Source organism: Haliotis asinina, chromosome 5, assembly GCF_037392515.1.
Source record: "Haliotis asinina isolate JCU_RB_2024 chromosome 5, JCU_Hal_asi_v2, whole genome shotgun sequence".
NCBI lineage: Eukaryota > Metazoa > Mollusca > Gastropoda > Lepetellida > Haliotidae > Haliotis > Haliotis asinina.
The window spans coordinates 971,126-995,274 of NC_090284.1; the positions used below are offsets into that span (position 1 = coordinate 971,126).

The 24,149-nt window shown below is 42.7% G+C and overlaps 1 protein-coding gene across 1 annotated transcript in view; it reads right to left on the bottom strand.

Annotated features, from left to right (window-relative positions):
* Positions 1-23,903, bottom strand: part of LOC137284144 (transmembrane protein 180-like) — a 33,042-nt gene extending 9,139 nt beyond the window's left edge. The window contains exons 1-3 of the mRNA XM_067815831.1: positions 23,792-23,903; positions 18,490-19,382; positions 16,114-16,268 (exon numbers count right to left, since the gene is read on the bottom strand). Of these exons, the coding sequence (XP_067671932.1) occupies positions 16,114-16,268; positions 18,490-19,371 (1,037 nt within the window). The 5' untranslated portion in view covers positions 19,372-19,382; positions 23,792-23,903. The remainder of the gene's footprint in view (positions 1-16,113; positions 16,269-18,489; positions 19,383-23,791) is intronic.
* Positions 23,904-24,149: the final 246 nt, after the last annotated feature.

Genomic DNA, 24,149 nt, shown 5'->3' on the forward strand with positions numbered 1-24,149 from the left:
GAGTTCCCCCGCCGCCGGCAGGCCCCACAGGGGTTCCTCCCACCAGTGACACCACCAGGGTTGATATGATGAAACCCAATGCAGTCAGAATACTGGCGATGGTGATCCCTTGCTCCCGGAATAATATCCGAATCCTGTCTGCTAACGTGGTGTCTCGGTGGAGGACTTGATTGATGGTTTCCCGCACACGGCTGACCTGGGATCTAAGCTTTTCTTTGTAGCCGGACGCTGTCTCCAACCATGTCTGCCTTTCATCTTCCAAATTACGTATTCGTTCCTCGATGGTGGCTTTCATAGACTCGTCCTCAGTTTCACCGAGTTTTTTCTTTTCATAGGCGATGTGGTCGTCTATCTCACTCATTTTGGCCGTGCTTTTCCAGAGCTGACCACGAATGGTTTGCATCAACAGGTCCAACCCCCGCAGTTCCCGAAAGGTAATTTCGAGACCCGGGAAGGGTTTGTTCTCGTAGTCGGTCAACACTTTTTTAATATCATAAGTCATGTTTTGATCCGATGGGGCGTCCCTGATGCCTTCCAGACCTTGAACTAACTTCGGAGGAATCTTAGGTCGCGCGCCACCGTAATATTCTAAGCCTAGTTCATCGCGGATAAAGTCAATCCCATATTTACCGGCCAATGTTGATAAAGCAAGCGGTTCTCTAGTGCGTTTATTCATGAGATCGATCTCCGGGTGAGACTTCAAACGCAGCGTGCCATTGCTGAGGGTAAAATCAGAATAGTTCCTTCCCAACGGCTTGAGTTTGGATTTATTTTCAACTGCGTTGTAATAATCGTCGACGGTGCCTTTAAGGAGCTCATCACTTTGCGAGAATGAGGTCTCCTGGTCATCATTGAATGCCTGGGCACTATCGTCCCACATATCATCCATAGGTATGTCTTCATCCATTAGTATTAAAAATATATTTCATTTATATAACAATGTACGGTAGAAAATTAGATCCTTTCAGAAGATTGAGAGAGCCATTAGGCGCCAGAGCCGTGCGACAGTCGGTGACCATCACCAACAATCCCAGCAAGATAGACCAGAATCAAACTCTGCTGGTTAGATTTCCAAACCTTGGTGAGAATGACCTCATTGTACCAGGCACTGTTCGACTGGCGTTCAATATCACGTTGACCTCCGACAACGACAAACGCGAGCTAGTGCGGAACGTGGGTCGAGCTATCATCAAGAAAACGACCGTCAAGATCAGCGGTAACGAGGTGCTGAGCATCGACGACAGCGACGTGTTTCACTGCTACAAGGATCTCTGGAAAAGCGAGAGAGAACGAGTCAATGATGTGTACCAGGGCATCAGTAAATCAACCCGTGCGCATAGGGTATGTCTTCACGCAAGACCAGCAAGACAAGCTATCGGACGGTGAAAAGGCCATCGCTCAAGCATACAGGAATCGATTCTGCGTGCCACTCGACTTCGAGTTGCTCACGGGACACGCGCCGTTTTACCAGGCCGCGCTGGGTGATAGGCTCGAATACGAGCTCACGTTTAACGACTATAGCAAAGTAGTGCGTACGCCGAACGGTGATGAGGCCAGTTATGCCATAGACAACATCTCTCTGGAGTTCGACATGGTCACTAGCCCGGAGCTGGCCAGGCAGGTTTGAAGCCAGTACTCTGGGAAGATGGCTATCCTGTACGATCGCGTACTGAGACATAGATCAGTCGTGCGAGATGAGAGCGACACTGTGTGGAATATCAACCTGAACGTGCCGGCGCGATCGATGAAAGGTATCCTGGTCGTCCCCGTGGAGTATTACGATCCATTCCGGAGGGACAGCGAGAAGTTTTTCAACCCCGAGATTGAAAAGGTGGAAGTGACCATCGAGGGCGTGCCCAACCAGCTGTTCAGTCATGGCATGAGACCACACCAGCAGTGGGATGAGATAAAAAAGCTACCAGTGGGGGACTACATAACAAAGGACCTGGACCTCGGCTCCGTGCAGATCGGTGAATACCTGACCATCAAGTACGCCCTATGGTTGGACATGCGATCCACGGATGATGATAAACTGCACGGTAGCGGGCGTCGTATAGATAACGGCAGCGAAGGGATAACCATCCAGATTACTAAGAAGGCTCAACCCGCTGGTAAGTTGAAATTATATCTGTACGTTATTATGGACGCGCAACTTAATATAGACAATGGGAGATTCGTGCAAGCCATCTACTGATGGGGGGTACCCCCACACCCCCCAGGGGTACCCACAACTACCCACTGACCCACACTGCGCCATAGTGTGCGGGCAGACTGGCTGTGGGAAGACCGTTTTCGTGTTGGATATGTTGGAGGGTTACTACAAGGATGTGTTCGATAACATCGTTATCATGTGCCCTACTCTGAGCATGAATAAAACGTACGTGCGACCTTGGGTGATGACGGACCCGGACGTACACAAAATCGACCCTGGAACACGCCTGCAGGACTGGTTGAAAGCTCTTCACGAGAAATTTAAAGGGGAACCGACGCTGTTCATACTGGACGACTGCAGCGCTAATCGCGAGATAACAAAAAAGAGAGACATGCTATCATACCTGGCCTTCTCCGGCCGGCATGCAAATCACAGCGTCTGGGTGCTAACGCAGAAGTTCAACTCGGTGTTGAAAGACCTCAGGGAGCAGACGCGATGGGTGGCCTTATTTCACTGCAAGGACAGGGATTCGTTCGAGGAGTGTTTGAGAGAGAACGATGTGATGAGCAAATTAGAACGGGAACGGGTGAAGAAACAGCTCGCTGAAACTAAACACGCTAAGCTCGTGCTCAAGACCGACCAACCAGTAGCATATATAGTATGCTAAGCAAAGCTAAGCTAAAGCTAAGCAAAGCTAAGCTAAAGCTAAGCAAAGCTAAGCAAAGCTAAGCAAAGCTAAGCAAAGCTAAGTATATAGCTATGATATTTGAAGTGTTTGTCGTGTGCAACTTAACCTTCATTTCTCTGTGTTTTGTCTGCATCGGGTATTATATAGTTAAAACTAAATCTTACTTGTTATATTATAAGATGGAGTGTGAGGAATTGCTCGAACAATTGTCGTTGGAGGGTTCCCCCACGCCGCCGGCAGGCCCCACTGATGACAAGCGAGAGAAACTGGTGGCGTTGGCTGTTGGCGGCAAAGCCAAACATTACTTTGGAGACTACACTCCGGATAAAATTCACAAAATGTCAGCCGAAGAAATCGATAAGCTGTACGCTAGATACGAGTCCCGGCTCGGAGCAGAAATGACAAAAACAATAGGATCGGCTATGACCCAGATATACACCGGTATTGTGTCATACTTCTTTCCCATTCCACCAGAGCGCCGACTTTACCTGTGGGAGGACCTCGAGAAAGACCCTTTTATCGAACACGCCGTGAGCTCTATCAGCTGCGGGCTGTACCACAAATATGGTATGTTGTTGGCTCCAGTGACGGCGGCGATTATCACGGCAAAACATTGTCAATTTGAGAGAAAGAATAATAATAATAGTATAGATGGATGCTGCTCCCGAGGTGACGGAAGTGACACAGGAACCAGTGAGGGAAACCCCTCCCGAGGTGACGGTGGAGACCCCTTCACAGGAACCAGTGAGGGAAGTGACCCCAGTGGGGGTACCCCCAACAGTAACCAGACAGAAGAATCCTAAGAGAGTAGCTGCCGGTAAAAAACGGTGGTGTAACCAACATAAAGTGACCAACCCCCGACTGTTGTTGGTTGTAGGCGTAACTGCTGCCTTGGCTATCTCGTGGTTATACGTGGGGGTACCCTCCCACAGTGAGCCCCCACCCAACAGTGAGCCCCCCACCCCCACTATTGACCCGCATATCATGTTATAATTTTAATATTTTATATCATATACATAATGTCTGAGGGGAAAGCGTTCGTCAACGACGCATACCACGCCACAGTGGTCGCCAGTCTAGCAGTAGGGTACGCTCGGTTGACTAAAATGGTGCTTAAACAACCAACTATCAAGCTAGATTTCAACCTGCAGGATATGGGTATGCTCATAATGAACCTTGGTATGGCGATGGCCACAAAAGACATCCTAGTAAAACAAGGGATCATACCTGAAAATATAATGAAATAAATATAGGGATGGCCACGATAGCTATGATGGTCGGTGGGGCGTTAGTGAATGCCCTGGCATTTTCCGGGAGTAATTTCCTCTTCTCGAAACTACGAGATGGGGCTGAAATACAGGAAGAAAGGAAGCGACACGATCTCGCTATTGAGAACTTACAAAAGGCACAGGCCGAGTACGCTAAAAAACGCCTCCAGAGGATCGATTTCATTAACGAACAACTCAAGCGTGAAAACCATGCCGTTCAAACATTCAACGATGTTGATGAAGCAATGAAAGAATACTACCTACTAACTGGTAAACAATTGGAACCGCTCAATAAACCCACACTCGCTCAGTACTACACACCATCCAAGGGACAAATGAATCGTGAACTGGGCTTCATAGTGTTGGGTATAGCAGCTACTGCGTTGGTTGCGAAGCAATTAAATTAAAATACCTATATAAGTAAACATGAGACCCGCTCCATACCGATGCGAATACATACTTATGGGGAAGACCGAGGCCTGTGGTAGGAAATGCAGGAATCAGGGGTTCTGTTGTTTCCATATTTGAAGTCCTAACTACACGTGTTCTGTGTGTGGTATCGGGGTTAAAGGACACTACTGTCTACGTAAAGCTCACGGAGCGAACGTAGTCAGACATCAACTCATCTACGAGAATAAAAAAGGCTACATAAAAGAACGTAGGCGACTGCTCAAGATAGACTCCAGTGCGTGAAAGGGTTATCTCCCTTTACTGTGAACCAATTAGACATTGGTTCTCTTAGGTGTAAACATGTCTACTGTACGCGGGCTGAAGAGGGTCGCAAAACAGAGAGGTGTGATCGGGTATTCTCGAATGCGGAAGTCAGCATTGTTGAGATTACTAGGTTTAGAAGCCCCTCCTACAGTAAAACAATTAAAAGCTCAAGCAAAACAGCTTGGATACACGGGTTATTCAAACCTGGGGAGAGCCGGGTTAACCGCATTGTTATCACATGCCCCCGTAGCACGTCCCACTGTAAAACAACTGAAAGCCGAGGCACACGATTTGGGTTTAGGCGGGTATTCCCGTATGAGAAAACCACAGCTTGTAGAATTATTACGACAGAATAGAGCTATTGACCTACAGTTCGTGCGCACTGAGCGCGCTGTAGGCAACTATTTGAGAGGTTGGCGCATGCACGTTGATAGAAACATAGACATTACAGATATCAAGCCTCTGATAGCTGATAAGGTCAACCAGGAACTAAATAATCTAGGAAGTATCAAGTTTCAGATCACAGTGAAAATGTCGCTCGATAAGCAGGTTGGGAGTACCACTGAGTATGTTCAGCCTTACTTCCGAGGTCAACAAGAGGTCGCCACACATACAGAGACCATTGACGCATCAATCGATACCAGTTTTCAGCAGATACGAGAATACCTAGAACGCTACACACACTTGGGGTCCGGGTGGGCTGTAGATAAAATCGATAATATCTATCTAGACATAGCTAACTACGTGCCGTTCAGAGGCGGGTCATACCTAGCCTTGCCTCCCTACTATAGGAACAAACACGCCATAGTAAACATTAAGAATAGAGGAAACGATTGCCTGAGGTTAGCTATCAGGTCAGCCTTATTTCCAGCTGGCACTCATTCAGATAGGCTTTCTAGCCATCCCCAAGACGATGGGCTCAACTGGGATGGTATAGATGAACCCACCCCCATATCCCAGATCACTAAAGTAGAAAAACAGAATAATCTGGCTATAAATGTCTTTGGGCACGAAGGTAACACAACAATAGTACACAGGGTCAGCCCGGTGAAGGATCGCCAAGTTATCAATATATTCATGATCCAACGAGGTGAAAAGTATCACTACACGTGGATAAAACATCTCAGCCGGTTGTTGCACGACCAGTCGAAACACGATGGGGAAAAACACTTTTGTGTACGATGCCTACACGGTTTCAGTCGAGCTGATTTATTAGAATCCCACCGGGAGGATTGCCAAGGTGTGGGGCAGACGACCATACGAGTCGACATGCCTAAGGAAGGTGACAATATCCTAAAATTCAGTAACCACAAGAACCAAATGTCTGTGCCTTATATCATATACGCCGACTTCGAAGCCTTGGTTGTGGGTGGGGATTCCCCCAGTGGTGCCACCGGCGAGGCTCCCTTCACCCACAAGACACAAGAGCATAAAGCCTGTTCGTTTGGATACATTGTCGTCCGTTGTGACGGGGAAACGAAAGCTCCTGTAGTGTATAGGGGCCCTGACGCGGCTGAAAGGTTTCTAAAGTGTTTGCAGGAGGAAGAAAAAATTATTAGGAATGCATTGTATAAAATCGCTCCCATGCGTCTGACCCAAGACGACAAGTTAGCTCACAAGCGTAGCACTAAATGTCACGTGTGTGACTCACCACTTAACGGTGATTCGGTGAGAGATCACTGCCACATAACTGGTAAGTATAGAGGCGCCGCTCACAGCGCGTGCAACCTCAAGCTTAAAATCAACCCTAAGACAATAAACATCCCCGTTGTCTTTCACAACTTGAGAGGGTACGACTCACACTTGATCATGCAGGCCATCGCGAAAATCGATGGTAATATAACGTGCATCCCCAACAACATGGAGAGATACATCTCCTTCAGCTTAAACGGACTTAGGTTCATTGACTCGTTTCAGTTCCTCCTGTCGTCACTCGACAGTCTGGTCAAGGCCAACAATACCTTCCCTATCACCGATCGATACACAGACGCCGAGACTAGACCCCTACTTATGAGGAAGGGTGTGTACCCCTATGAGTACATGGATAGTTGGGTCAAGTTCACCGAGACCAGACTACCCCCTATTGACTGCTTTTATAGCAAGCTGAATGAGGCGTCCGTCTCACGAGATGATTACTCGCACGCGACTAACGTATGGAATAAACTGGGTTGTAAGAACCTGGGTGATTATCACGACCTGTACTTGAGGACAGATGTACTGCTGTTAGCCGACGTGTTTGAGACGTTTAGGCGGACGTGTTTCAAGCAGTATAAACTCGACCCCGCATGGTATTACACCAGCCCAGGTCTGTCGTGGGACGCCTTGCTTAAAAAGACCGGAGTTAATTTGGAATTGCTCACAGATTACGACATGCACCTATTCATTGAGAAAGGCTTGCGAGGTGGGATTTCCATGGCATCCAAACGATACGCTAAAGCAAATAATCAATACGTGAAAGGTTACGATCCTAACAAACCAACCAATCACATTCTCTACCTCGACGCAAACAACCTGTACGGCTGGGCCATGAGTCAGTATCTACCTACAGGGGGATTCGAATGGGTACCCCACGTTGATGTTATGGGGGTTGCACCAGATTCGAACAAAGGGTATATCCTCGAGGTTGATTTAGAGTATACCAAGGAATTACACACATCACACAACAGCTACCCCCTGGCCCCCGAACGTATGAGGGTTAACCCAGACTGGATGTCTGAGTACCAACATAACTTGTCAGGTGGTCGTGTGACAGACGTTGAAAAACTCGTGCCTAACTTAATGAATAAGACCAAGTACATCGTTCACTATCGCAACCTACAGCTGTACCTGTCGTTGGGTATGAGGCTGACCAAAATACACAGGGTGCTCATGTTCGACCAGAGCCCATGGATGGAGCCCTACATCAGAATGAACACAGACCTACGAAAAAAAGCCACCAGTGATTTTGAGAAAAATCTCTACAAGCTCATGAACAACTCGGTGTTTGGTAAGAGGAACCTGAGGAAACGCGTGACCGTGAAGTTGGTTCGGTCGAGTGAGGAAGACAAGCTCAGGAGATTGATAGCCAGTCCGGCATTCAACCGTAGTAAGATATTCACAGACAACCTGGTTGCCCTACACATGAAGAAAAGCCACATAAAATTCAACCGGCCTGTTTACGTGGGGATGAGCATCCTCGATTTATCCAAACACCTGATGTACGACTTTTACTACAACGAGCTCAAGAAACAGTACGGCGACAGGTGTGAAGTGCTGTACACTGACACGGATTCCCTGCTGATGGAGATTCGAACCGAGGACGTGTACGAGGACATGAAAAAACACCTCGATTTATACGACACCAGCGACTACCCTAAGACCCATGCCCTACACAGTACGGTAAATAAAAAGGTCCTAGGTAAGATGAAGGACGAGTGTACTGGCACGCCCATAGCCGAGTACATAGGTTTGAGACCTAAGATGTACTCCATACTGAAAGCCGACAATAGTGAGATCCGGAAGGCTAAGGGGGTTAAGAAGTATGTGGTGAAACAACACATCAAACACGCCAGATTCAAGGAAGCCCTGTTCAAGACCCGTACCTTTAGGCATAAAATGAACACACTTAGAAGTGATGGACATAAGATATACGGACTGACTATAAACAAGACGTCCCTGTCGCCTATGGACACGAAACGTTGGATAGCTATTGATGGGATAAACACATACGCGTATGGACATGAAAAAATTTGAGGCTATTTACTACAGCCCGTGTGGGTACTGGAAAGGAGCTAGCGCAGTAGATAAGCTAGCTAAAATAGCGCGAGTACCCCCGGAGGAAGCCAAAGCGTGGCTTGAAAAACAAGCCCTGTGGCAGATCTATTTGCCGGCACCACGCTACGTGCCTAGAAGGAGGTTCGGTATTAACATACCTAATAGCGTTCACCAGGCAGACCTACTGTTCCTACCCCACGACAAGAGGTACAAGTATGCCTTAACCGTAGTGGACGTAGCCAGTCGTTACAAGGAAGCCGAACCCTTGACCACGAAAGATTCGGCCCAGGTAGCCAGAGGATTCGAACGCATATACAAACGCAGTCCGCTGACGTGGCCAACAGAGCTGCAAGTTGACCCCGGACGGGAGTTCATGGGTGCCGTGTCACAACTGCTAGCCAAACACGATACAAAGGTCAGGCGTGGTACGGCCGGAGCCCATCGCAGCCAAGCCATAGTTGAGAGATTTAATAGGACTTTGGCTGAGCGCTTGTTCGGCTATCAGTATGCTAGGGAGATGGCCACCCCTGGAAAACGATCGACTGAATGGGTCACGAGGTTACCCAAGGTGGTGTCGGCAATCAACCATGAAGTCACCCGTCTCACCGGTAAGAAACCGGCAGACGCTATCAAACTAAAATCAATAGTTGCAGAGTCGGCCGCTCCATTGCGTGGGAAGGAGAAACAGATACACGAGGGTGATAGCCGTAAGCGGGCCACCGATCCTATATGGTCAGTCAAAACTTACAACATAGATAAAGTGGATATGAAAGCCGACGAACCTAACTTGTACTACTTGAGGGGTGGGCCGGGTAGGGGGTTTGTAAGAGAAGAATTATTAATCGTACCGTACGGCACAGTGTTACCTCCAACCAATACACGGTAAACTGTTTCATAGACACCCAACCTTTTTGTAGTAGGGGTAATAGTAGCAAGATCTAAGGTCCCAACCAAAGCCTTATTTACTAAATAAGGCTTTGTAGAGACATTTCTTGAAAGTGGTCCAGAACTGTCATTGTATATACTACTCCAGTCCTGAGAACAATGCCAGTCTCCCATCCCTCTGGGGAAAATGTTTGAGTCTACCAGTCCTGAGAACAATGCCAGTCTCCCATCCCTCTGGGGAAAATGTTTGAGTCTACCAGTCCTGAGAACAATGCCAGTCTCCCATCCCTCTGGGGAAAATGTTTGAGTCTACCAGTCCTGAGAACAATGCCAGTCTCCCATCCCTCTGGGGAAAATGTTTGAGTCTACCAGTCCTGAGAACAATGCCAGTCTCCCATCCCTCTGGGGAAAATGTTTGAGTCTACCAGCCCTGAGAACAATGCCAGTCTCCCATCCCTCTGGGGAAAATGTTTGAGTCTACCAGTCCTGAGAACAATGCCAGTCTCCCATCCCTCTGGGGAAAATGTTTGAGTCTACCAGCCCTGAGAACAATGCCAGTCTCCCATCCCTCTGGGGAAAATGTTTGAGTCTACCAGTCCTGAGAACAATGCCCATAACTACCAGCCTTGGGGAAAACCTTAACTTGCATGTGTTTACCAGCCCTGAGAACAAGGAAAGTGTTTACCAGCCCTGAGAACAAGGAAAGTGTTTACCAGCCCTGGGAACAAACAAAGTGTTTACCAGCCCTGAGAACAAGGAAAGTGTTTACCAGCCCTGAGAACAAGGAAAGTGTTTACCAGCCCTGAGAACAAGGAAAGTGTTTACCAGCCCTGGGAACAAACAAAGTGTTTACCAGCCCTGAGAACAAGGAAAGTGTTTACCAGCCCTGAGAACAAGGAACGTGTTTACCAGCCCTGAGAACAAGGAAAGTGTTTACCAGCCCTGGGAACAAACAAAGTGTTTACCAGCCCTGAGAACAAGGAAAGTGTTTACCAGCCCTGGGAACAAACAAAGTGTTTACCAGCCCTGGGAACAATGCCTGAGACTACCTGCCCTGGGAACATTGTCCAAGTGTACCAAGTGATCTGTCCCTGCTCTTCCCATGACACTTAGTGACACCTTCATGTTGTGTCTAATACTGTCACCTTCTCAAACATTTCCTGAATAATTTATGACATCAGACATATCAAAGTGACATGCCATTAGTGAAACACACATTTTTTCAGCATATTGTAGATAATATTTCTCCACTGTTCACTGAAACCCCACTATCTGCTTTGATTTATACATATAATCCACATGTAGGACATTCTGTGCAATGAATACAATAAAATTCTGAACAAAACAGCTAATTTTTCATCCACGTCTGCTCATCATGATATGATATTTTTACCACATGTGACATAAACCTACAACTGCATTGTGCAGTCGTTTAGTTTATTTATTTCAATACTGAAAGGCCTCAGGCCTATAGTATAAAACACACATCATACTACTCATGATATAAAGTAGTATAATATCATGGAGTCATATCATACCATATAATGCTGTATCACGTCATATTAGATCATATGATATCAGATGGTACCATGTCATGTCATGTCGTATCATATATGTTCTCACATCGGAAATAGTATCATACCATATCATAATACATCATATCATCGTCTCACGTCATATCCTATATATCATATGTCAGAGATCAGCTTGTACATCATATATAATGGCATATCAAATCATATACATGACATTTTAGCAAATGTAATATAGTATCATGCTAAATCACTCACTTCTCGATATCACACATATCTTTATATCATTTGTAGGGCGCACTCCATATACATATCATTTATAGAAGAATTGTCTGGATAGCATAGCTTTGTGAATAAAAATTGCAATATTTTGGATTACCTTTTCATTTGAACACGTCAACAGTGAAGAGAATTTGGCAATCGATGGATGTACAAAATAGTATTCTTTCATATATTTTCTGCGTAGTGTATCAAATGCTGGACAGACAAGAAGGAAATGATATTCGTCTTCTATTGCATTGTTAGTGCAACATTTACATAGTCTATCTTCTCTTTTTATATTCATAAATCTCCCCTTTTCAATCAATAAATCATGGGATGAGCAACGAAAACGTGATAATGCTGTTCTGAATTTCTTAACATTTACACATGATAGATAACCTTCAGTATAAATGTGGGTTTTTAGTGTTGAGTAATACTTACACTTTGTTGATAATGAAACAATTCCCAACCACTTTTGTTGATATATGTCTTTTAATCTTTGTGTGAATGTATTTAAAAACAGTGATGGGGCGAACACTTTTTGATCATACCATAGGTTATGGAATCCAGTTGAGAAGAGTAGGTTTTTTACTTCTGATACCCAGTTCTGCTTACCGTTTTCATGCAACAATAACATCATTTCATAACATTTTTTGGGTAAACGGTGTGATGACATGTTTAATAACTTTATCCAATATTTGATCACTCTAGTTTGCTGGAATATGTGGAGGGGAAACCTGCCACATTCTCCATATACCATAACGTCTGGTGTGCTCATCTTTACTCCGAGAAATGTTTTACAAGCAAATAGGTGAACTTTTTCTATACAATCAAAGTATTTCAAGCCCCAAATTTCGGCACCATAAAGTAAAATCGGACTGATTTTGGTGTCAAATATTCTAAAAAAGGATGCTAGATTTATATCTCCTAATACTCTCAGGTTTCTTAATATACCGATTAGAGCCTTACGTGCTTGCACAGATGCGTATTTTGTGTGTGTCGACCATGACAGAATGTTTGTAAAATATACTCCAAGGTATTTGTATGATGTAGTTCTTTCTACGACATTACCCTTATAATACCATATTTCCTTTTTCGATAGTTTACCTCCTTTCTTGAATGCAATTATTTTTGTTTTATTCATGTTTACACTTAGACAATAATTTTGGCAATAGGTTTCTAATTCGTTTATCTGCTTCTGTAGGCCGTTTATAGTGCTAGAAATGAGAACAATGTCATCTGCAAATAATAAGAGGAAAAGATAGAACATATCGGGATGCAACTGGATACCATGTGAGCAATTTCGCTCAATCTGTACCGCTAGCTCGTTTATGAAAAAAGAGAACAGGAACGGGCTGAGTACGCAGCCTTGCCTAACTCCAATGTTTACATCGAATGTTGCAGACACCTCGGTGTTGTTTCTAACACAGGCTTTCACATTTTGATATATATCACTTAATAACTTACTCATTTTGGGGCTAAGTCCATTCATGTTAAATAATGACCAAAGTTTATGTCTTTGGACAGAATCAAATGCCTTAGAAAAATCAACAAACATTGCATATAGCTTACCACTCTGTGTATTCAAATATCTCTGGATCACACTCTGTAGTATAAACATGTTATCGGTTGTTGTGTAACCCTTTCTAAATCCTGCCTGGGCTTCATTTATTTTGTCCATTGATTCACCCCAAAAAATTAGTCTTTGGTTAACAATCGATGTGAACACTTTACTGAATATGCTCAGCAATGTGATTCCTCTGTAGTTATCTACTTTATTTAAATTTCCTTGCTTATGTATAGGCACTATTATCCCAACCGACCAGGCTGTAGGAAAGGTCCCTTTTTCTAATATCAGATTAAAAATCAATTCTAAATACGGTAGAAGAAGATCAGCAGAGTGTTTAAAGAATTCTGGAATTACATCATCTATTCCCGGGGATTTGTTAACTTTAAGGTTATTGATACTTTCTAGAATCTCTTGTCTCGATATAGGAGAGTCAAGTATATCTTTTGAAACGTCACTGGTTGGGTTAGAGTCTTCTGGCCCACCTTCATTACTTTTTGTGTCTTCCTCGCTACCCGTATTTTGACATGCAAATAAGTCTCTAAAGTGGTGGAACCATTCCTGGGTTTGGATATCATTATAAGAATCCTTTTTCTTATTTAGGGATTTAAGTTCCTGCCAAAATCGTTTTGAGTCATTTATATTTTCTTCTATTATTTTTTGCTTATTGTTATAAAATGAAGTACGTTTATATTTGCAGAGGGCATTATATTTATTTCTTAACAGGTTATACTGTATCAATGAGCATTTATCTTTATCTTTCCTGAACCTATTCAAAGATTTACAGCGTTCAGATTTGAGTTTTCTGCATTCATCGTCATACCATTCGTTCAGATCATTTCTCGTACTTCTACACTTTCTTTTCATATCTGACGCTGCCAGGCAAAGGGCATCTACTATAAGATTAACGCTAGTGTCTATACATGTGAATGCACTGTCCACAGATTTATCTAAAATATCTTGCACAGGGTCCGAGAGAATGTTCTCTCTGAAGGAGTCAAGCTTGTTATGATCCCAAACAAATCTATAAGTATTCTTACAACCAGATTTCGTACGCGACGATTTCACATGAAGCGTACGTAACTTCATAGAGAGCGGAAGATGCGTTGACTCGGGTCGAGACGTGATGCCAGCAGCAAAGGATGCAAAGGATGCAGGTTGACATTTGAGAGTGAGTTTAGTTTTATTCTACATATGCACTCAGTAATATTCCAGCTGCATGGCGGATGTATGTTAACAATCAAATCTTGACCAAACAATCCAGTGATCAAAAGTTTGGGCATCAATCTATGCAATTTGGATATGATGACATGTGTCAACCGAGTCAGAAAGTCTGGCCATCTGATTGGTCGCCTCTTTTGATCAGTTCTATCCCTGATCTTCACTAATAGGTTTGACACACACTCATATACATGTATATACTAGAAACAAAAAGTATGGGAACACCCTAAAATTAGATAGTCATATATAATCTTAAAGGTAGTGAGGTCATTTATAATCTATGGCAATTGAGACTTTTTGTGTGATTAATGGGCACTTTAAACGACATGTTAGAACATGCTGTGAAGGAACTGAATTAATATTCATTGAGTCTGAAAGAAATGGAATATTGTCAAATACAGCGGAAAACAAGGGTTCTCAAACACATCAGCACCACTGCGCAAGCCATTAAAGGTCACATGCAACGTAAAATACAACTTTACAGATTCTGATGCCTTTCGGTATGCACTTACCGAAACAAATCATCAAAACTGCCAAGTCAACCTATAAAGTTGAAAGAAATGCAATGGAAAAAAAGCCTGTGAGTTCAAACGATTCACTACTTTTCCCCCAGCACTGGGGGAAATAGTAATGTCAACAGCTGTGCTGCGTCCATGACGCATGCGCAGTGAATAGATTCGCGGAGCTTGAAACAGTGTGCCTGCCCAGTGTATGAGGTCGTGAGCAGTAGTCTAATCTTGGTTGTGTACACAAACAAGTAAATAATCTACCTGTTACATCAAAAACTTGTTGATTGTGGTAAGCAGCCTCTGTCAGAGAGAAAGCTCAATGTCTATTTTATTGACACCTATATGTCTCTCTGCCTGTATGCTAACGACAATATGCAATACACAGCTTCAATCATTGACCACACGCAATTTGAACTTGACACCTATCAGGCTGTACGCCATAAACAAAATAAATTGATTCATGACTCGTGCACTCGAGTCCTGTCTCTGCCACATTCAGAGTAATTAGACAGGTGTGATACTTGTACACGAGATGTTTTTATGTCTGTGGGTTGCAAACAAACTACAGCCATTTCACCCGGATGACTGGATCTGACAGAAACTGGTGCAAACTCTTGTCAGTTTCAAGTCCTGCTTTGTACTTTGACGAATGACAGTTTCCAGCCACGCAGTAGTTCACCATCTCTACGGAGATGATTTTTGACTGGATCGAACACAAATTCAGACAACACGTATCTACAAAACCCAACATATCTATATACATTCTTTATGGATAACTTCTTCTAGTGCATATGATTTTGTTTGACAATGATATATAAATCCATACTGAAACGACGCATCAAATACAATAAAAGAAGGTGTTATCCATGAAGAATTTTACTTTCTTGTGACTCGCCATACTTCTTAAATGCTCATCAAACAGATCATCTTTCTGTACACACAATCAGCCCTCAGCGTGTCAGCAAATGAACCAGCCAATCGGAAGCCATCGTTACATCTGAGTGCATCCTCACCCGCTATGACTGGGTATGGTCTCCCGAAGGCTTCATTTCGAGGGAAGTAAGCCCAAGTACAAAATGTTGCACTTTTGAATCGTGATTGTACGCTTAAAATTTTGTTTATTTATTTTTTTACAAGCAGCAATGTATAGTATATGTCATGAATAATTGATAATTGTATTTTAATTATGTTTGATTTTTTGGTTGCATGTGACCATTAAGCACTCATGATAGAAGCAGGGCCATTGCATGGTTACAGGATGGTAATTACATAAGAAGTATTTTTGGCCACCGTTAGGTATCTTGCTCGGTCAATCACTGACTGGTCACTGGTCAGTTTCCAGGTCACTGGACAGACTTCACTCTGGAAGACCCAGAAAAACATCAAAGGCAGATGATACCTTCAAGCATAAATAACCTCACCATGTGTATGTTTATATAAGACTATCAAATTTTAGGGTGTTCCCATACTCTTTGTTTGAACATGATGGAAGAGCAAGATGAAGTGTGCGATGAAGTGTAAGAGAACTGCGATATTAAGTGTGAGATGAAGATCAAGACTGACCTGTCTGCTAGAAGGAACATGATCAGCAGCCATGGATGACCTTGACCTAGGAACACCATCGTCAATCCAGATAATATTTTCCAAACAAAGTTTCCACGAATGACACTGAAGTATCCCAACTTGTCCACCAGTGGGGCACCAAATATGACGAGTAACTGAAAACAGAGGATGAGATATCTGTCATATTTCACAGCCACCACATCCACCATGATCAGAGTTACTTACCTTGGGCCGAGAGTGTGCTCAGTCGCTATCACGGAGGTCCACAGCAACAACATATGGTTGGCATGGTCATCATGTGTTTCCTCAATTTCCATACAAGTTATTGGTGTCATATTACTGTATGCTCAAACCCCTTTCATTATTACCACACATGTATATGTCAGATTGAAGAAAATCACTTTCTTCTCAGGATAAGTGGTAAGTTATGTAATATGCAGTCTACAAATTTTAATGTTTAACAATTTTTTGTGGTGAAATTTACATTCTTGGTTCTGACAAATCTAGATTGTAAGGAGGTCCAAGCTTACATGACATGACAATGCTGTGTACATGATACAGTAGGTCCTATTGGAATCTAGCTTTAACCATGGCACACGACTATACTGTAGCATGTAAGATTTATCTGACAATTCTTTACTAACAAGCAACACAATCAACAAAGATCAGAAGACTCACAGTTCAGTCAGTACACTCCCCATGTTCTTCAATGTATCAAGATGATCTGTGTCTATGTGGAGGTAACTGTATATCAAGATGATCTGTGTCTAAGAGCAGGTAACTGTGTATATCAAGATAATCTGTGTCTCAGTGCGGGTTAACTCTGTATAACAAGATGATCTGTGTCTAAGTGCAGGTAATTGTGTATTAAAAAGATCAGTGTCTAAGTGCAGGTAATTGTGTATTTTAGATGATCTGTGTCTAAGAGCAGGTAACTGTGATAAAGATAATCTGTGTCTCAGTGCAGGTTAACTCTGTATAACAAGATGATCTGTGTCTAAGTGCAGGTAATTGTGTCTTTTAGATAATCTGTGTCTAAGAGCAGGTAACTGTGTATATCAAGATAATCTGTGTCTCAGTGGGGGTTAACTCTGTATATCAGGATGATCTGTGTCTATGTGCAGGTAATTGTGTATTTTAGATGATCTGTGTCTAAGAGGAGGTAACTGTGTATATCAAGATAATCTGTGTCTCAGTGGGGGTTAACTCTGTATAACAAGATGATCTGTGTCTAAGTGCAGGTAATTGTGTCTTTTAGATAATCTGTGTCTAAGAGCAGGTAACTGTGTATATCAAGATAATCTGTGTCTCAGTGGGGGTTAACTCTGTATATCAAGATGATCTGTGTCTAAGTGCATGTAATTGTGTATTTTAGATGATCTGTGTCTAAGAGCAGGTAACTGTGTATATCAAGATAATCTGTGTCTCAGTGGGGGTTAACTCTGTATAACAAGATGATCTGTGTCTAAGTGCAGGTAATTGTGTCTTTTAGATAATCTGTGTCTAAGAGCAGGTAACTGTGTATATCAAGATAATCTGTGTCTCAGTGGGGGTTAACTCTGTATATCAAGATGATATGTGTCTAAGTGCAGGTAATTGTGTATTTTAGATGATCTGTGTCTAAGAGGAGGTAACTGTGTATATCAAGATAATCTGTGTCTCAGTGGGGGTTAACTCTGTATAACAAGATGATCTGTGTCTAAGTGCAGGTAATTGTGTCTTTTAGATAATCTGTGTCTAAGAGCAGGTAACTGTGTATATCAAGATAATCTGTGTCTCAGTGGGGGTTAACTCTGTATAACAAGATGATCTGTGTCTAAGTGCAGGTAATTGTGTATTTTAGATGATCTGTGTCTAAGAGGAGGTAACTGTGTATATCAAGATAATCTGTGTCTCAGTGGGGGTTAACTCTGTATATCAAGATGATCTGTGTCTATGTGCAGGTAATTGTGTATTTTAGATAATCTGTGTCTAAGAGCAGGTAACTGTGTATATCAAGATAATCTGTGTCTCAGTGGGGGTTAACTCTGTATAACAAGATGATCTGTGTCTATGTGCAGGTAACTAACTATATCAAGATGAGTCTCAGTGCTGGTAACTCTGTATCAAGATGATCTGTTGCTAAGTGCAGGGGTCTGTGTGTCCCTCTGGGCAAGACTCGCTGCTTGAACCCCAATAAAGTATTACTTATCAACAATCAGACAAGAAGCAAATCAACAGATATGTATCCATAAAGATAAGTACAGAACTGATAGGAAATTGGAGTCAAATTTTCCCCAAGTGTAGGACTAGTGGATATTTTTCAAGCTATTTTCACATTTTCAAGATATCTACACAACTGTTGAGGTTTTCTAGAGGTGAAAGAAACCTACTTACTGAGTGTATTGCAGGTATGCTGCCATAGAAAATACTCCTGACGTACGGATGAACATCATCCTCACTAATGAGCTGGTCACAAATTATTACAGTAAAACTCATTATAAAAGATCGATGAAATTCCTGGAAAAAGTTAGTGATAACAAATGAGAGGAAATTTCTGTCTGAAAGTATCTGCCATGTGAGTCTCCAGTACGAAGTTCTGTCTGTAGACTGTGTGCAACCGTCCTCATTCTCCCCTTCATTTGTCGCCATCATCTTCCGCACATCATAGTAAGTGTGAGCATGTTTCCCAGCATACACCATGAAAACGGCACTCAAAACAGCCAGGAGGACTGTCGTAGCTTGGAACTTAGAGAAATCCTTCAAACTGTGTGATGAAAACTCACAAAGTGTCACCGAGAAAGAACCAATAAACCCTACTACCTGTGACATCTGAGTGAGGCGAATACGTTCACTTTCTGTAACAGTAATCTCAGTGTACAAACAGCACAGTGCCAGCCCTATGAAGGTAAACATGGTGTCATACAGGCATAAGGCCACAATGAGGTGAAGGCCGGTCACCCAGCTGGAGTAGGCCCATGGGAACCAGGCCGTCAAATATGCCATACCAAACAGAGGTCCCGTGTAGAGTATGAGTTCTCGACGAGTTGTTGGCATCCAAGATGCGCTGGTGTCCTGGCAATACGCAAACAGTGGGTCATTTACAGCATTCCATATTAGGTAGAGGATCTGTGCAAGATGAAACCATTTCTCATCAATGTGGTAGAAGGTGAGAAACACTTTCACATAGTAGAAGGAGAACGTTGAAGACAGCAGAGTGAAGCCGAATGATGCTGCACAGTATGCCCACATGCGAGTCCGCAGACTTGTCTTCGACATGACGTCACTACCTGTAACACAACCATCCAACAGTCAGGGACAGGACATGGCGTCACTACCTGTAACACAACCATCCAACAGTCAGGGACAGGACATGGCGTCACTACCTGTAACACAACCACCCAACAGTCAGTGACAGGACATGGCGTCACTACCTGTAACACAACCACCCAACAGTCAGTGACAGGACATGGCATCACTACCTGTAACACAACCACCCAACAGTCAGTGACAGGACATGGCGTCACTACCTGTAACACAACCACCCAACAGTCAGGGACAGGACACAGCGTCACTACCTGTAACACAACCATCCAGCTGTCAGGGACAGGACACAACGTCACTACCTGTAACACAACCATCCAGCTGTCAGGGACAGGACACAACGTCACTACCTGTAACACAACCACCCAACAGTCAGTGACAGGACATGGCGTCACTACCTGTAACACAACCATCCAGCTGTCAGGGACAGGACACAACGTCACTACCTGTAACACAACCATCCAGCTGTCAGGGACAGGACACAGCGTCACTACCTGTAACACAACCATCCAGCTGTCAGGGACAGGACACAGCGTCACTACCTGTAACACAACCACCCAGCTGTCAGTGACAGGACACAACGTCACTACCTGTAACACAACCACCCAACAGTCAGGGACAGGACATAACGTCACTACCTGTAACACAACCACCCAACAGTCAGGGACAGGACACAACGTCACTACCTGTAACACAACCACCCAGCTGTCAAGGACAGGACACAGCGTCACTACCTGTAACACAACCATCCAGCTGATAGGGACAGGACACAGCGTCACTACCTGTAACACAACCATCCAGCTGTCAGTGACAGGACATGGCGTCACTACCTGTAACACAACCATCCAGCTGTCAGGGACAGGACACAGCGTCACTACCTGTAACACAACCATCCAGCTGTCAGGGACAGGACACAGCGTCACTACCTGTAACACAACCATCCAACAGTCAGGGACAGGACACAGCGTCACTACCTGTAACACAACCATCCAACAGTCAGGGACAGGACACAGCGTCACTACCTGTAACACAACCACCCAACAGTCAGTGACAGGACATTGTGTCACTACCTGTAACACAACCATCCAACAGTCAGTGACAGGACATTGTGTCACTACCTGTAACACAACCATCCAACAGTCAGTGACAGGACATTGTGTCACTACCTGTAACACAACCATCCAACAGTCAGTGACAGGACATGTTCAGAGTTCCTCCCGTTCCCCTACCCCAAATAATATTTATAAATTAATGTGTACAAACATTGTTAACAAAACGTAACACAACCATTACTACAGAATTCGACAAAAAGAATTAAAGGTCCAAAAATCAAATACAATATAAGGTCAGACCACTTAGCGTTAAGTCTGTTACTCTGCGGATGAAAGACTATGGGGGAAATGGAAGGAACTCTTTCCCAAGACATATACTCATCTTTGGTCAATAGGCCATTTCCTCAGTGTTTGTTGTGTACATTTGTCAGTCATCTCTTTCATAAATGTTTATAAAATTCACATTTTTTTATCTGTGAATCATTTAATTTCAGCAGAGACCATATAATAGATTATATGGTCTCTGATTTCAGAGCATATTTGCTCTGGGTGCAAAGTATTTTTTTTCAGAATTATTAAAAATATTTCAGCATTTATTTCAGAATAACTGCAAATTACTTTCAGGAAGGTAGAATATATTTCCCATGAAACTTTTATATATAATTTTAAAACTTCAGCTGCAGGGTGAGACAGTGATACATATTCCATTACTAAGTGAACTTTACATCAGCTTAACATACCTACCTGCCCTACATTCATCATGATATTGTGACAGAGTTGTATATATATTTTACATATTTGTATATACTGAATGTTGTAATGAAATAATGCATTAACTGTTACTGTGAGCTACAGAATAAATTAAACTTGCTTTCTATGTAGCTCCTGGTTGACTTGTTTTTATTTCAACTCTAATATTATTTAACTGCCTTTGGGTAGCTGTGGGGTAAAACTGCTTAGCTGGGGTCACTCTTTTGTTCACTAAAGCTTACGCCTGATTGGCCTTGTGTAAAACACTGAGGTTTAGCACATCACCAGCACAACACACAGCCCACTAACACTGACCAGACATTGTTACAGGTAAGTTATGTATTTTTGTATTTTACAATTATGTACTTGTACATAGTGACTAAATCATGTTTTAAGGTTATCTTTATTATCAATACAGTTATAACCCAAAATTTACCTAAGCATCAGCTTTTCACTTTCCTATTTCTGTCCCTGTGGATGCATTGAATGAGAGAGCATGCGCTATTTATCATTTTTATGTTTGTCTGTAACTAAGTAAGATGTTTTGTTTTTAGTGTTCATAAAATTATGTATGTTATGGGTCATATATAGCATGTTACCCATTCTCACAATTTTATTTATATGTGTATATTTATTGACATTTAGATGCAGTTGCTCAACTAGTGCAGTCAGTTCACGCCCCAGTACCACCCACAGGGTATATTTGTAAGTATTCTTGTGGATTCATGAAAACCTTGTCACATGCTTATCACATGTATTCAGTGTATTTTATCATTGAAAGAATTTGATAAATGTACTAGTTAACTACATTACACCCTGTCATCCGTTTGATTACATGTGTAAATATACATGGATATGAATTGTGATTACTTGATTATCATTAATGATATTGTGATGTACACTTGCATACATGTGTGTGTGTACAAGCATACATATGCATATATTTATTGTTATGTATATGTTTCAGGGCATTTTGTTCTGATTAACTCACTAATGGATTGATTACACCCACGAAACCCAACCCTGACCTGTGTGTCCTTACTGAACACCCCTGGTTACAATATTTCCTGTATTATAGCTTCTCGATCTGTTCCTGTGCATGAAACAAACTGTCACTGCTTGCATTACCATTGTCACAGCTGGAATACATCTGCTGTTAATGATCACTGTGAGTCGTGCATGACTGCTTCAAGTATTAGGAGTGTGCTAATTTTCACAATGAACAGAGCATCTATCAGCTTCATCTCACTGCCTGCCATGAGCAACAGCTTTATTTCTTGTTTAATATCACTCTCAGCAGTGTTCATAACCTATTGTGGCATCTGCTCATAGATGAATGGCCCAGATAATCCAGTCATTGTTGTAGAAGGCCTGACTATCCTGAAACATTCTGGTGACAAGTCATATATTGGTATTACTATTTGCCTATCCCGCAAACGTGGACAAGTACTGTATAGATATCCCAGCATGATGTTAATTCAAGGACATCTATTTTCGCGCACCTATCACTTCCAGATCTACGAGGTCGCTACAGATTAATTTGTGGCGTAAGATTTAATGTTTGTAAACAAAAAGTCATCTTCGTTTTCCTGCAGTCATGATTCGGAAGTCACAAACTTGAAAGTTGAGTTTTTTATCCAAAGTCTTCCAGCAAATATACTTTTATGCTTCTGCACTGACGCAAAAACATCAAGATGAAAAAAAAACACTAAAAAAAGTTTTCATTCATGACATCACCGATCTGACGTTTGTCTGATTTGGTTTGTGGTAATGTTAAAAGGTAATGACCCCTGAGGTTGGGGTGTTGTTCGGGAAAAATAACAGTGGAAGCCCATTTCAGACACAACCCTTATACCTTGAAAAGTTACAAAGCAAAAGCAACTAATATGACTTTTTCTGATTAAATCAAATCGTTTTAATTAATGAATTATGAACATATGCTTGTGTTTATTCAGTATAAATCGCCAAAGGGGTGTAGAAGACTATTTAAAATTTCATTCAAGACTACTGGAACTGTTGTCCTTGTTTAAATGAGTCTTTCTGATGAAAAACAGACAAAAGTAGATCTAGACAAATTCTGAACATTTGGTGACAAAAAGCCTCTTAGCAGCTTTGTGAGACACGAATTTCGATGTTACTTCGGTATCAACTGTTGGCGCTGTTGACCATACTGTTTGTCCGGGTTTTAGCTAGATCACGAACACTGACATGATTGATGTCGTTGCGAGCAACTGACCTTGCTACTGTCGTGTGGATGATGGCTTCGTCACGCTACGATGGCAATGCGTCAAATCCTTAAAACTATGTCTTTATAAACATTATATATAGATGAATTTTCGTACATTTTTTTTATTTTCATGTGCTTTGTCAATTCTGAATACCGTGCCGAAACGTGTTATGTGCGCGAATATTGAATCGATTACGCGAGGCCTGGATACACATGGTGATTGAAAACAGGACAATTCAAACTCCACAACGCGAAAAGCCTCCTCATTGAATTCAGTAAGTTCTGGTGTGATGCTTAACGATATATTCTGCTCATATCGCGTACGTCAGCCTGCCTCCCGACTTACCTGTTGTATGTGACCCGTCTATTCCTGCAAGACGATAGGAAGTCAAGCAGGAGACATATTTACATGTTTACGTACTTCAACGTGACAATCCGACAAACAATCGGAACGGTTCGGATTTCTCCGAGAGTCGAAAGTTCCGATTGAGAACGTCTGCGTGGATATCTCGGGGTGGACCAGTTTATATGCTCATCTATATGAGTTACTGAAACAGCTTTTGAAAAATATATGGAAACAAATACACCGTGGCCTCTTGAAATCGCAGCCACCAGAAAACCTGTGTGAATACAAAAGTGAGTGAATCACGCATCACACTTACACTTGCCAGCAGCGGTGAGCGAGACATGGGCGCTCGACTCTG